At 38.1% G+C, this 15,226-nt stretch overlaps 1 protein-coding gene across 3 annotated transcripts in view; it reads left to right on the top strand.

The window, feature by feature from the left end:
* The window catches only part of LOC149251306 (protein CLT1, chloroplastic-like), a 241,659-nt gene extending 226,794 nt beyond the window's left edge, over positions 1 to 14,865 (top strand). The window contains exons 9-10 of one of the 3 annotated variants that reach the window (XR_016266860.1): positions 13,716 to 13,866; positions 14,054 to 14,137. Coding sequence is in view for 2 of the 3 variants with exons in the window: in XM_089459345.1 (XP_089315471.1) it covers positions 14,054 to 14,179; positions 14,327 to 14,481 (281 nt within the window). In the remaining variant the exon portion in view is untranslated. Of the gene's footprint in view, positions 1 to 13,377; positions 13,668 to 13,715; positions 13,867 to 14,053; positions 14,180 to 14,326 lie in introns of those variants that run through there. The other 2 variants (XM_089459345.1, XM_089459346.1) reach the window with 2 other exon arrangements.
* The last annotated feature ends 361 nt before the right edge of the window (positions 14,866 to 15,226 follow it).

The raw sequence follows: 15,226 nt of genomic DNA, 5'->3' as shown, positions 1-15,226 counted from the left end.
GTCTCTTACAACCCCACGACATACCTATGTCCAAATGGGAGACCATTTCCATGGATTTTATCACTGGACTACCTCTTACTTCTCTAAGACACAATGCCATTCTAGTAGTGGTGGATAAATTAACAAAAAGCGCCCATTTTATTCCGGTAAGAGATACTTATGATGTTGCTGACGTGGCTCGAGTATTCATAAACGAGATTATCAGATATCATGGAGTACCTAAGAAGATTATATCCGATAGAGATTCACGATTCACTTCCAGATTCTGGACGTGCATGCAGACAGCCTTAGGTACTCAGCTAAATTTAAGCACGGCTTACCATCCTGAAACTGATGGCCAGACTGAAAGAGTAAATCAAGTACTTGAAGACATGTTGCGGATGTATGTAATGGATCAGCAATCCCACTGGGAAAAGTATTTACCCTTGGTTGAATTCGCTTACAACAACAGTTATCACAGTTCAATTGGGATGCCTCCATTTGAAGCTTTATATGGCAGACCTTGCAGAACTCCGTTAAATTGGGACAGGTTAGAAGACCGAGTGATAATAGGACCAGAATTAATCCATGAAATGGAAGCGCAGGTCAGACAGATTAGACAGCGATTAAAGGAAGCCCAGGATAGACAAAAGAGTTATGCTGACGCCCGCCGATCTGATAGGAGGTATGAAGTAGGGGACCAGGTCTTCGTCCGCATCAAACCAAACAAAAGTACTATTCGATTCGGGAAAGGGACAAAGTTATCACCCCGATTTATAGGACCGTTTAAAATCGTGGAAAGAGTTGGATCTGTTGCCTATCGTCTTGCCCTGCCATCCCACCTGCATAGAATTCATAATGTATTTCATGTTTCTGTATTAAGACATTATGTAGCTGATCTATCTCATAACATCCAGTGGAAAGAATTGCAGGTTTCGGACGAGGGAGTCATAACGGTCGAACCGTTACGTATCCTGGAACGTAGAGTTCGACAGCTGAGGAACCGCCTGGTGGACCAAGTTAAGGTCCAGTGGGACAAGTATAGTCCTGGGTCAGCGACTTGGGAGGATACAGAGGACATATGTCAGAGATACCCTAGTTTATGTCCATTTTGAAGAACTTTACACTATGTTTAGTATATATATTTACTTCACCTCTGTCAGAGAACCAAAAACATTTGAATGATAAGTGATAAGTACGAAACTTTGCGGCATAATATATGTTTAAATTCATGCTGGTACATGGATACCAAAATAATATGTGTTTAATTCCTGCTGGTACATGGATACCAAAACAATATATGTGATTATATTACTAAATAATAAATGTTGAAGTAAAGATTAAGACCGTCAAATGAATTTACTTCTGGTAGAATTGAACAATATAAATCTGTTTTATTTTTTGCATGTCAAAACGAGCAACTGAAATAAAAGACAGAAAGGGAATACACCCTATAGAAAAGTCAGAATACATACATAGAAAATGAACAAAACTCTGTTATATGTAGATCATACATAAGTTATTTCGAATATGCTGATGCACATCTTACAAATGCCGGGTAAGTATAAGATTGCAGGTAAACTTGCAGGTAAACTACGATTGCAGATAATTGATCCAATTTTCGAGATGACCACGTGATGACAGAACTCAGATCAGTTAAAGCTCAAAGTGATTCTATGATAGGGTGGTAGCCTTGATTTTACTGGAGGGGTGGAGGTGTTACCCACCGTTTATCCTCTGAATCCTGGAGTCATGGGAGGACTGTGCGAGTCACGCTCCCCTAGACGTGTGATGATGACTGCCGGATGCCTACTGGGAATCAGGTCGGTATAGCCGACGCTGTTACCTTTGTGTTATGAATGGTTAGGTCAATAAATTGACGCCATGGCATACTTTAGTAGAGGACGGATAGGATGGGAGCAGAAGAGATTAGGGAGGATAGGATGAGTTTTGAATAGCTCGGGGTCCGGGATAGAAAAGGGTATGACCGTTAAAACCTTGAACCTAAAGCTCTAACTTCGGGACGAAGTTTTCAGAAGGGGGAATGTATGTAACAACCCATCTAATTGACCCATTAATTAAAATGTTGAACTTTATAATATATGAATATATCTATATATATATACATTAAATTTATGGTATATATAGTTAGACTTTACAAATAGCATTTAATAAAAATATATATATCATTAAAAGATTATAACATATTTTGAAATGTTATAAGTATATATATATTTCATTAAATATTTATAGCAGATACTTGATAAAATGTTATAAGTGAAAACATTTAATGTTTGTAAATTATATTAAATAAAATGTTATAAGAAATATCATTAAAGTTAAACTATGTATTAAAGAACAGTCATGCATATACATAAATATAAGCTAAAGTTATGAACTTAAGCCATAACGTGACAACAGGGATGACAATCACAATATATATATATCACATATAATGGGTCGTAAAAACAAAATATCTGAACTAATAAAGACTACCCTACCTACTGAAAATTGATTGCAAGAAATATCGCGGAGGAACTTCAATGCTGAGGGGCGGTGGCTGCAAGTGGGAGGGCGGCCACCGCCAAGCAGGGGGGAATATTTATAACAGCAGCCTGACCCGGGAGGAGGGGGAGAAAAACCGGAGAGGATTGAGAATTGATCAGCAAAAACAGGAGAAGTAAACTTGAAATGGCAGAGTTTTGAGTGATCTGAGTTCTGGGCACGGAGGGACAGAGAGCCTCTGTGGAGAGCTTCTCTGGATCGAGCAACCAGGTTGCTCTGTCTGGTAGGGTGGTATTGGCCATCCCGAAATTGGATCAAATCAGCAGCAGTTCAGGATCTCCAGTTCAGCAGCAAAACCGGAAGACAGCGAGCAGTTCAGGTAGGTGCAGCTTCAGTTTTATGCATTATTGTTTTTTTTAAATTTATAAGTAATTCGATACTTGCTGAAATTCGTCTAGGGTATTACAAATGCTAATTTCCTTTGGTCATTGTTGTTCTGATACAAGTCTGTCAATGCTTTCCACACAACGTACAGAGTTTCCTTGCCATGGAGACTCGAGACAATGTGGCCTCGAACTCCCTCAAGGATTATCTGCCTTGCCTTCGCCACACACTTCTTCCATTCGGCCAAATTTTGTGCATCCAATGCTACTGGCTTAGGAATTTCTTGATCAATGAATTCTTTCAAGCCATTATCCTCTAGCACAACCTCCATTCTATCCCTCCAGGCTATAAAATTCGAGTTGCCTTCCAAGACATACTCGAGCCGCAAACTGTAGAATGTCATCTGTTGATTCTAAAGTATGTATTACAAATTCAAATTTCACCTGTAACCCAAAACTCAAAAATTTGAAATCTCCTCTAGTATACTGTTTTCAACTCTGGTACCATGTAGAAAATCCTGTAGATTCACAAGCTCATGCAATTTATTAAAGCACAGGACAAGAATCTACTTCTACTTTCAAGCAGCGGAATCCAATAGATCGATGAAAACAATATGAACAAGAAGAAGATAAATAAATGACACATAACACAAGATGTATATGTGGAAAGCCACTGCTCAAAATCCGACTATCTGTATCGCATATATCAGAAATATGAGTGAAGATACAAAGCTTGTTCTCACTAGAACAATTCCGCACAAGTATGCTCAACTCTCTCAGCTCACAAGCAAGCTCTTGGCCAACACTTAGCCAATTCTGCAGCTCTCCAAGCCCCTATTTCCTTGCGCAATTCCTATGGATGAATAGCCCATATTAATGGGAATCCAGTGCATCCAAAACTGCGCAATCCAAACTAGGTCCATTTCCTGATTGCATGCATGATCTATACAACTCAGTAAATCATACAACTGATAGTACACTGCCCCTAGTCTCAACTGGGTCTTTCTTTGAACTGACATGCATGAGTTTCTCATGAGGAAATCTTCAGTTAACTGGAGTAGCACTAGTGGATGCATTAGTGCACCAACTAACTGTTAGTCCTCTATTAGTTCCAAAAACAATTTAGAACTAATTTAACTTAACTTAACTCAGTAAACTGAGTGATCTAATTTCCAACTCAATTTAAACTCATACTGGACCCTTAAAACTTATGGAGAACATATACATGACTACAGAAAGACTTCCAACTCGAAATTCCTAAGCTAATTAAGTTAATTAAACTTAATTAGCTATTTACAAGTTGCTATGAGAATAGAATTCGATTTTAATTCTCAGTTTAATTTAAGGACAAATTAAACTGGAATCTTTTGTTGCTATTTCTCACCAGATTTGTGAAGATAGAACCTCAAACCTGTAATAACTCTTGTTGCAGACCTGTGGAAGCATTTGGACACCTGTAACAGACCTCTACACTGAAGCAGAAATTTGGTTCTTCTTTTATGCTGATTATTGAACAGCTTCCTTGAAGCCTCTGAAAAAGAAATATTGTTCATGAAGATTGATGAAGTTTCCAGAGGATACTTAGAGCACTTGCATTCTTGACAAATAATTGTATAGCAAAAGGAAGCTGACCTAAATCAGACTTGTTTTTAAGTATACCTTGACTTTCTTGGAACAGTATAATTGGAACACCTTTAAGACATAATTGAAGAACACTACTGAAGTCTCCGAGCAGCTTTGATCTGTGGGATTGAGAGCAGTGTATTGGGCATTGTTTGGAGCAGCTTTTTGAGCAGACTTGTGGACATTTTGAGACATACTTTGAGTAACCTTTTGGAGACATCTTAATACATATTTGAAGGACTCATTGAAGAGTTTTTTTTGTAGCTGTTATTTGTGCAGATTTGTGAAGACTTGGACTGATCATTGACCAGACATTAAAGCAGTATATTAAAGAACCATTATAGGCAGTTCAGAAGTGTTTGAAGACATTCTTGATTGGGAAAATTTGTTGAGCTTGATTGATCAGTTTTCTTGGGCTTGATTGAGCTGACTTGTGGGCATTTTTGAAGCAAACTTGAGTGACATTTTTGAAGTCATCTCAGTGCATTCTTGAAGGGTTCATTGGAGTGTTTTGGAAGCCATCATTTGGAGACTTGTGAAGACTTGAGCTTGTTGAAGATCAGTTTTGAGCATACTTTTGGGAGTATTGATTAAACCCTCATTTGGAGCAGTTTATTGAAGACGATTGGAAGCATAATAGAACTTTATCTTGGAGACATTCTTGAAGAACTTCATGCGTGATTGAAGCTCTCATGGAGTAACCTTGGAGAAGATTGTATGGGTGTCATGAAGAGTATTGGCGACACCTTTTATGGTTGCTAAAGTTGTCATTGATGAATGAAGGGTTACTGAAGATTAATTGAGAGCACTGTTGAAGACATTGGCAAGGCTTGTTGCATAAGTGTTTGGGAAGTCTTGAAGAACATCTTGTACTCATTATTGAAGAATTGAAGTAGTGGGTTGGAGCCCTAGAGGTTGGAGCCTCATAAAGACTAGGTTGGAGTCTGTACCAGTGGATAGGGTTGGAGCCTAGTTGATTGAAGATTGGAGTCTTCATCTAGGGTTGGATCCCTAAACTATTGTTGTACTTGATTTATTTATATTATGAAAAGAGGATTGGAGTCTTCATCATCGATTAATAAAATTATTTATATCATTTTGTGTTCAAGTAATAAGTGATTTTAATTGACATAAAAATAACAATTGTAAAAGAAATACCGATTCACCTATCCCTCTTAGTATTTCCAACACTGAAGTAATTGAAACAACATAGAGCAGTGCAAAATTAACAGGGAGAAAGTGGTTTACGAACACCACTACCTTAGCTTAGCAACATCTTGGTAGGCTCCCTGTAGCAGATTGAAGACTAGTGATACAATAAAGCGTTAGTACTTGGCATATGAGTAATAAAATCGGTTTTTCGTTGAAGCATGACCTAGAGACGTAGCCCAAACATTGGGTGAACTCTATTAACAAATTCTCATATTTTTGTCGTCTTTGATTTCAACTTGCTGTTCATTTTTGCATTCGAGTATATAAATTGTTATTAAGTCATAAGAAACAATTAATGGAAGTTGATAATTAATTTTAACATGGATCCATCAATTTCGATTTCAGTCTAGATCAAGTGGTATAAGAGTAGGTCTCATAGGGATTGCAGGTGTTGAATGTGAGATGGGAATGACAGTGAAGCATGAGTGACTGCAAGAACTCGAGGAGATCAACCAGTGTATTCTAGCAGAGACTGTTGAGTTTAAGGAAGTTGCTGCAAACAAAGGAAGACGAGAAGCAATAATTACAAGAACAATCTCTACTTCATGGAGAATTCCTCATGCAAAAAAAGCTTTGGAAAAGTGTCAGAATGGTGAATTTTTTGAAGGGGAAAGGAGAGTGCACCTTTGTAAATAAACCATCTTCTATACTTGATTATGAAACTATGATTGTATGTAATGTGTCATGTTCTTCTTTGTTTTCCCATCAAGAAGATGCTTCTTTTGGTTCTTTTGAGAAACACATTCAAGGTGTTGGATTGAAATTACAAACAAAAATGGGCTATGAAGGAAAAGGATTTGGAGTAAATGGACAAGGTATAGTTGATCCTGTTGAAATTTCCGAATCTAACACATCAGAAATCCCTATTGCATTATCTGGTTTATTTCACCTACTTGTTTATTCCATTAACAAGTTATTTATACATATAAATACTGAAAATAAACACAAATGCAGCCTTAACTCATATACAGATCATCAACTGAAATACTGGAACAAACACACAAGGGATGCTGTTATTTTTGGACAATCGTCCCCGGAAAAACCCTTCTTGGGAAATCAGTGCAGCAGTTCTGAGGGTTTTCTTATTATGCAGAATTCTTGAGTACAACTAGGGTGCCGAATTGGCACACCCAATAGAGATTGTTACATGGCAGTAATACCTCTTCTCAGAGACAAATATTCAACTTCTCAGCACTAGTCTGCCCCATGAGAATCCTTCCGGCGCTTCTTCTAGGCTCTGCGTTAGCCCTGCTAGCCTCTGCGTAGCTCTTGAACCCTCTGCATCAGCGTTTTGCCTCTCTGCGTCAGCTCTTTGGCCTTCTGCGTCACCCACGCAGGCCCCTCAGCCTCTGCGCAGACTTTAGCTGCCTCTGTGTGGCTCCTGCTACCTCTGCGTAGCCTCTCTGTCACTGTGCTGACCCTCAGGAACTATCTTTGCCTCTCTGTGATGTACTCACTGCCCCTCACTCTGCAACAAATCACTTGTTCAAATTTTCTCAGCAAACCCCGCTGCAGAAAATCGAATTGACTGATCAATCTTTGTGTATCTCCACTGACCCTCAAGCCTCCTCTTATACTTTTCCTGTTGAGTCTTCAACGACTGAGATTAAGTCTCTAATCAATGGCTAAGATTAGATTTGGCTTGATCCATGTCATTTAGAACATTCTCACCCAGTTTTATATTAATACCCATTAATATTTTAATTTTCCTAAGCTTAGACTTAGGAACCCCATTAAAAATATTAATTATTTTAATATCTCTCTAACCTGGTGGAATTTCCCCAAACCATTTCTAGGTCTTGGAGATCTCATGTGGTTTAGCCTCTCCACTAATTTTCATGGCTAGAGCACATCCGATGCTACCACAAATCAATAGATCCCATGAAGTGGTAGAATGACCTCGTTACGCAGGATTGGGGTATGGCAACGAAAAAATTAGTGAATGCTCCACCGTAGCTGAAGCAAGTGGTGCTTTTAAAACAGAGCTTCAACCTTTCCAGGAGCCGCACAAGTAAGGAGGAATGAAGTCAGCTTCTCCTCAGAATACTTACACCAAAGACAACCATCCAAGTTATAATAAGCCTAATTATTCCAACAATCCTTTTGATTATAAGAAAATTGGCAATGTAAAGCCGAGTTTGTGGTATAAGAAGCCATGCACATTTTGTGGGTTGAATAACCATAGTGTTGCCAAGTGTTGGAAAATAATGGCTTTGTACAGGAAAGTTATGTTGACCAGGAAGGGGACACGACATGAAGACCCATATACATTATCAAAAGAAAGAGAAAGTCAAGAAAGGCTGAATGTTGAAAAACCATTGCACCTATTGCAACAAGGGTGGAAATCAGAAAGCTACATGTTAGAAACTCCATCTAGAGTTTTGTCTGAAGAAGGACAAGAATATTGTGCATGTACTCGCAAAGGAAGAGGCATTGCCAACAAAATGAGAGGAGCAACTCGAAGAAGAGAAACCATTAGCTTGGTTTAACCAAAAGTGGATGACACATCTTCATCGTATTTTTCTTCCATTAATGTAATCACACATGTTGTAATGATGCATCTTATAACATCATTTTGTACACCATATTTTTTCGTTTAAGCCTTACAAGTATGTAATGAGCGAGAAATAAAAAACCATGTATGTAGACTTTTGGGGTCCAAAAGTCCTTTTTGTGGGGAGGTTTTATTGAGGAGGATCTCTAACCTCCAAATTTGAAGGTCTCAAAAACTAATAGAAATGGATCCATTGCGAGGAGCTCGAAGAACATTTTCCAACACAACTTAAACGGGCGAAAAATGACTTTGTATGCGAGAGTTTTTGTGTTTTGAAGTTTGCAGGAAACATGGAAAAGTCTATAGGGCTGCCACATGGCAACACTAAGAAACGTCATGTGGCACTGTAAGAAGCTGATGTGGTAATGCCACAGAGTGACATGTGGCACAACAAGGAGTGACCTGGCATTGTGGGGGTCAACGTGGCAGACTCAAAAGTAGACACATGGTAGGCAACTAATGTGGCAACACTGGAGTGACATGTGGCACATCAGGAAGTGGCATGGCATTGCAGGGTCAATGTGGCACATCAAAAATTGACGTGGCATCGCAGGGTCAACGTGGCACATCGGGAAGTGATGTGGCATTGCAGGGTCAATGTGGCAAGATGGTAGTGAACATGTGGTAATTCATGTGGTTGTACGAATCAATGAAGTTGCAACATAAAGTGTTGACGTGGCAAGTGTATATCAATATGTGACACATGGAGTTGATTGTACAATAGATGGGCCAATCAGAGACCACCACATGGCAACCTCTGAATGACCAAGAAGGTTCGAGAAAGAGCGGAAAGCTTGTTCAAGTGCGGAAAGGTCAGGTGAGAGATTTGAACTCGCGACCTTGTTGGCAACAACCTGACTTATCGTTGTGTCACACAGTGGTCCACATGATATTAGTGTTGAATGTTTTACTTAAAGTTAGTTCCAACTAAATGCCAAACGGGGAAGGTCCGGGGGCTTGACCCCGCAACCTCCCCCAACAAGAAAATAAACATAATAATGCACCAACCAAGACACCATGGTACTTCACGTTGAATGGAGCCACATAGCATTGTGGCTTTGATATCAAATATCCTCAAGGGATCAGGACCGTAACACCCACGGATTTAAGCCAACTTCCTTCCAATGCAAAGTTTTATATAACCAATCAATGCGCTATGGTGAGCAGTGGTGACAGGAGGCCAAAATTAAGTCTTTTTGTTATGCAGTTCTGACTGTGTATGTTGGAATTCAAGCCAGATTTAGCTCTTTTGGAGAGCAGCAAGAGGAGAGGAGGCTTGATCAGACATTTTGCAGGTCATTGTGCATTAGCAGAGCCCAATTGAAGACAGAATTGGCAGAACTTTATTGTTTTGAATTGTAGGATTTTTTGTGCAATTTGTAGACAGGGTTATTTTGAGCCTAGTTTTGGTAGCAACAAGAAGGGGGGGAAGTAGTTTACGAACACCACTACCTTAGCAGCAGCTTTGTAGGCTCCCTGTAGCAAAATGAACATTAAGTGATGTAATAAAGCATTAGTGCTTGGCATCTGAATAATAAATTCAGTTGCTTGTTGAAATAGGACCCGAAGATGTAGCCCAGACATTGGGTGAACAATTCTCGTCTCTGTCATCTTTGATTTCATGTTGCTGTTCATTTTTGTATTTGAGTTTATAAATTGTTATTAAGTCATAAGAAACAATTTATGGAAGTTAATAATTAATTTTAACACATCCGTTAGTTTCAATTTTGGTCCAGATTACAGGGACCGAAGCAATTCCATTGGCTTGTAGCAAAGAGGATTTTAAAATATGCTAAGGGTGCTTACCAATTTGGTATTCAATACTCTTATGGGGCTGAGGGGAAGTTTGTTGAATATATTGATTTAGAATAGGTTGGAAATTGAGATGAGTGAAAGTCCACTTCCAGTTATGCCCACTATCTTGGCTTGAGTCTTGTTGCATTGTTAAACAAGAAATTATTTACAATCTTCTTAAGTACACAAGTGTTATCATAGCTGGGTAGGAAACTGTATTGGTTCAGAACTTCAGATAATTTTTGAGGAGGTTGAACTTCATTAGGAGCAGTTAATGTCACTTCATTGTGAAAACCAGGGTGCCATTCAGCTTGCTTGATATCACGTGTATCATTTGAAGATGAAGCATATTGAGGTCCATCAACACTATATTTTCCAACTATAGATGATCAGATTATTCATATAGAGTATCACCACATTGAGAACCAGATTGTTGGCTTATTTACTAGGCCTACGGCAGAGGCAAAATTCATCAAGTTTAGGATTTTGCTTGGGATGAAGGAAGTTATCATCAAGGGGGATCAGCTTGTACTGTCCCTTCATATCCCCCAAGTCAAGTTTAAGGAGGCTGTTGGTGTAATTGATGTTCCACTATGTGTTTAAAATTTTATTCAATTGTAATCTTGACTTAGTGGACATTATGTGTCTTTGATGAAAGGTTTTAATGGTCTATCATTATTTTGGTCATTAGAAATTAGTTTAGTTGTATGTATTTAATGCTATAGTTATCCTAGAGCTAAACACTATATAAAGCAGTCTTGATACTCTTTGTAATCATGATGTGCGACCAAGAATAGAACATTTCTTGTAACGGTTTTCTCCATTGTAATCTTGGTGTTCATGTCATCTTGTCTGGTGACTCAACGACATTTCTGAGTTTTAAATTTTAACGATTGTTCTCCCGCCTCTTTGTAATGACCCACCTATAACTATAAATAAAATACGAATATTAGCATACATACGAGACCTCCATACGATAGCTATGTCAGTGTTTTCAAAACCGTTTTTAAAAACCGGTTACCGGTCTAATCGGCCGGTTAGCAAGGCCGCCGGTCTAAACCGGCCAAAAAACCCGGTTGGAAAGGCCATTTTGTCATTTTTTTTCCCTAACTGGTGAAAACCGGCCGGTTCTGTCCTAAACCGGCCGGTTTTAGGCACGCCCATCGTAAAGTTAAAAAAGCATATTTTTCACTGTGTTTCAGGGGTTTTGTGGGGAAACTAAGGGTGTTTCAACCCTAACAATGTTGGCAATTAATAGTAATGTTAAATTCTTAAAGTAAAAGTGACATTTCCTTTAATTTTCATTTTCATCCTTTTACTTAAATTTTTAACATTACCATGAAATGGCTCAGGATATTTGAGAGTGGTTTCGACCTCATTGGATTTCATATGGAGAAACTAGAATTTTAGATTTCACTCAAAATTCAACAGACTTAATGGTTTTCAGGATTTCATGGTTTGGGGGTAAACAATAAATGCAATTGGAGCTCCAATCCTGATCTAGATCCCATTGTGTTGGACGATATTGATCCAACATCAGAATGGGTGGAGGAGACTGAAGAACCTGTGTTTGAGGCTGATTTTGATATCGACATGGCTTTAGTGGGGGATGATGCAGATTATGTGGTGGCATCAGAACTAGGATCAGTAGCAGCATCAAGGAAAGACAAAGAACCAATGGAAGGCACTAGTCATGCAGGTCGACAAACTCGTGCTTCCATTAGGTCCACTTCTATTGTCATTGGTGGCATTGATACTGAGGTTGTAGATCAGGCTGAGGCATCCTCAGACTCTGAACCAGATGATGTCTATGTAGCTCTTGATGATGATCCTGTGTCTAGTAGTGGAGATGAACTTGATGATTGATCATGTGTACACTGTAGACTTGTAGTAGGCCAATGGCCTCATAGCTTGCAGCATTGTTTTTGGACTTTATAGGCCATTTAGAGCCTCATTTCTTATGTATTTTATTATTTTGTCGATGATATGTATTGTACTCGGTGCCATTTTGATATATTCACCTTTACATGGTATATAAATGAGCAAACTTTGCATATTTTGTCTCTATTGGCTTGGAATCATGGTTTTACATCTTAAAAATAGTTTTGTTTCATTAAAAATTAATTATTTAATGTATTTTTTTAAAACCGGTTCATTTAGACCAAACCAGTCCTAGTTAGACCGGTTCCGGTCCGTAAACCGGTTCATTAGGTGGACCGGTCTGGTCACCGGTTCCGGTTTTGTATCGCACTATATATACGCTGGCACTATATATAAGCTGGTTACTACAGGAAAAGATATAAATTAAGGTAATGAATTAATACCTCACCAGAATATCATATATATGATAAATCCTTAAGCTAAAAGAAAATGTTAATTGTAATTTACAAATTAAATTTAAAAAATTAAAATTAATAAAATAATAATAAAAATTAATTAAAATTATAAATTAAATAAATCAAATTAATTTATTAAAATAATAAATAAACTTTTACCAAATCAAATCTCCATATCCGAATAAAATCAACAAAATCAAATAAGATTTGATTTTATAAAATTACATGTAACAAAACAATGACACGGAGATGGGAGGAAGGCGGTGGACGAGGAATTAAAAGGAGGAAGGAAATCTTGAGAAGGGGGAGGAGGAAAAACGGAGAACAATTTTAACACAGAGATACAAACACTCTTGAGTCTTGATTGTACTGGAGTTTTTGGGCACGGGGATCAGATTGCTTCGATTGGAAAGCATTCTGAGACTGAGTACCCAGGTTGTACCCAGTTCGGGAGGGTGGTTTTGGCCGTTTTGGTAACACAGCTGGAACAAGAATTGCAGCAGAACAATTTGCAGTAGAGCTTCGCAGCAGAGCAGACAGGTTGGTATTCATTAAATAAATTATTTAAATTGTGTTTAAATTACATATTCTGGTATTTGAATCTAGGGTCCTTACACTCTCGAACAACTTCTTCCCAGGTCACATAACAATATAATTTCCAGCTTATAAATCGTTATTAGTTTACACTCTCGAACAACTTCTTCCCAGGTCACATAACAATATAATTTCCAGCTTATAAATCGTTATCAGTTTGTGGCATTTCGTTTCAGTTTGTATTAGTCCTTGAACGTTTAATTTTTTACATTTTTTTTTCAAAACAGATCTTTTCATATTGCTCTCTCCCTGAATTCAAGAAGTTCCATGTATGTTCATTCCCCTCCTTCTTACCTGTTTCTGGGTTCCTCCTCAGGATTTCATGTATTGTGAAGTGGTTGTAACTGACCTCTTAGGATTCTTAATACCCTTTCTCATTTGACCAGCCCACTTTCAGATGTACAGTGCTTAGCTGGCAATGGTTACGTTCTAGCATGTTTAATGACCAGCTGATGCTTGAAGTGCATATTCGCAACAAGTGGGTAGCAGTCAAAAGGCTAGCAAGATGGGGAGAGAGAATTTTGTTCGCTTCATGGTCAAAAGGAGTAGATGGGGAAAAGTTTCTAGCAGACATGCATATAAGTGTTCTAGAAAAGGCAGATGAAGGGTTGCCATCCTCGTATTTTGAAGAGCTGGCTTATAATCACAGTTGTCTTTGAGTTGGAACTTGGGAGCAATGAAATATTGTAATTCTTATAATAATTATTTCATGGGCTATTTGTGATGTCTGTTCAGACTTGCGCAAAAGGGCAATCCCTGGCAATGTTTGTTCCAGTTAGCATCTCATGGTCAAGGCTTGACCTTTTAAGGGCCCCTCAGCTGCTGCAATCTCCTGTATGGTTGGAGCATGATCTGCTTGGCTATGTTAGGCAGCTCTGCCATTAAGGTTATATCAGTATACCCATATTTGAGGTTCTTTTGATTATAATAAATAAACTTCCAATGCTTAAGAATTTTCTGGGCGGTACCTGCTTTCCTTGCGTTCAGTGAAAGATCAGATATTACATTCGTCTTCTGTTTTTTGTTGAATGATTATTTTTTTTTTTAAATATATATTTTCAAACTATTTGCAGGATGTGACGGAGCTCCATTGTTGCCACTGCTTTTCATTTTGATTAACATGGGATTCAACATCTCTTTGCTACATCTTGTGAAGATTTCTTCTGCATTGGTCTCCTCTCTAGCTGCAACATTTTCAGGTACTTTTAACGAAAATTCCATTTGACATCTGTTCTGATACAAATTATCAATTCAATTTTGTTGGGTTGCTTATACCATGCGTGAGCATGTTAGTTTATTGGCTTTGTACTACAGTCCTAATGCTTGAAACCTTTTTATATTTGCAGTGCCTCTTTCAATCTATATGTTTACACTTCCCCTCCCTTATCTTGGCGTAGATTGCACTCTTCCTCCAGGATTCCTTGTCGGTGCTGCTGTTCTTGTGATTGGATTATTTGTATATAACTTGCCTCATGCTGTGGAGGCTACCAAAGTACAATAACATTATTTTTGGAACCTTTGGCGATTTCTATCACTCTTTTAAAGTTTCAGCTTTGGGCTGAAACCAGTTTTCGTATTTCTAGGCAGGAAATGGATTATTAAGACTTCCACAAGTGTCAACTTGGGCCTAATGAAGCTTGCTATCATTCAGTAATAACTGGAGAGGATATTGACAAAATATCGGCGCAATTCGGCTGTAATAGAAGTATGAGGAAGTGATATGTGTGCTGATACAAGTGATGTAAATGTATCATAGGGAGCTGATTACGTAACTCTTAGTAGGAGATTTCTATACAAATGAGATATATGGGGTTTCATTTTTGCTTGTGAACTGAAGTTATGATAAATTTTATAATCAAATTGCAACTACTTTTAGCTGTGTCTATCTGCATTGGTAATTAAAATGTTCCAATATATATTATCTTCCAATATGAACTTCATTCAAATTCTATTTTCCTATAGAAATTGAAGTTAATAGTAACAATAAAATAGGTTGACACATTCACCACAAAAGATATAATGGGTTTGGGTTTGGTTCTGCTCTCTTAACATATGGTCCCCAGTTTGATTTCATTCTTCTGTTATACTATGTAGGTTTAGTCATGAGGAATATTATGATTAAATTGCCAAAACACTACTGCGAGTCATGGCTAACAGTTATGTTTCAATCACATCTTTAACCATGAGAGGTTATGCTAGTATATGGTATAAGTCATTCAACAGTCACGGTTGGAATTATAGTGCTA

Source organism: Pinus tabuliformis, chromosome 7, assembly GCF_031772625.1.
Source record: "Pinus tabuliformis cultivar Carrire ecotype Pingquan chromosome 7, CPIR1, whole genome shotgun sequence".
Taxonomy (NCBI): domain Eukaryota; kingdom Viridiplantae; phylum Streptophyta; class Pinopsida; order Pinales; family Pinaceae; genus Pinus; species Pinus tabuliformis.
This window is presented reverse-complemented; position numbering and strand designations above follow the sequence as displayed.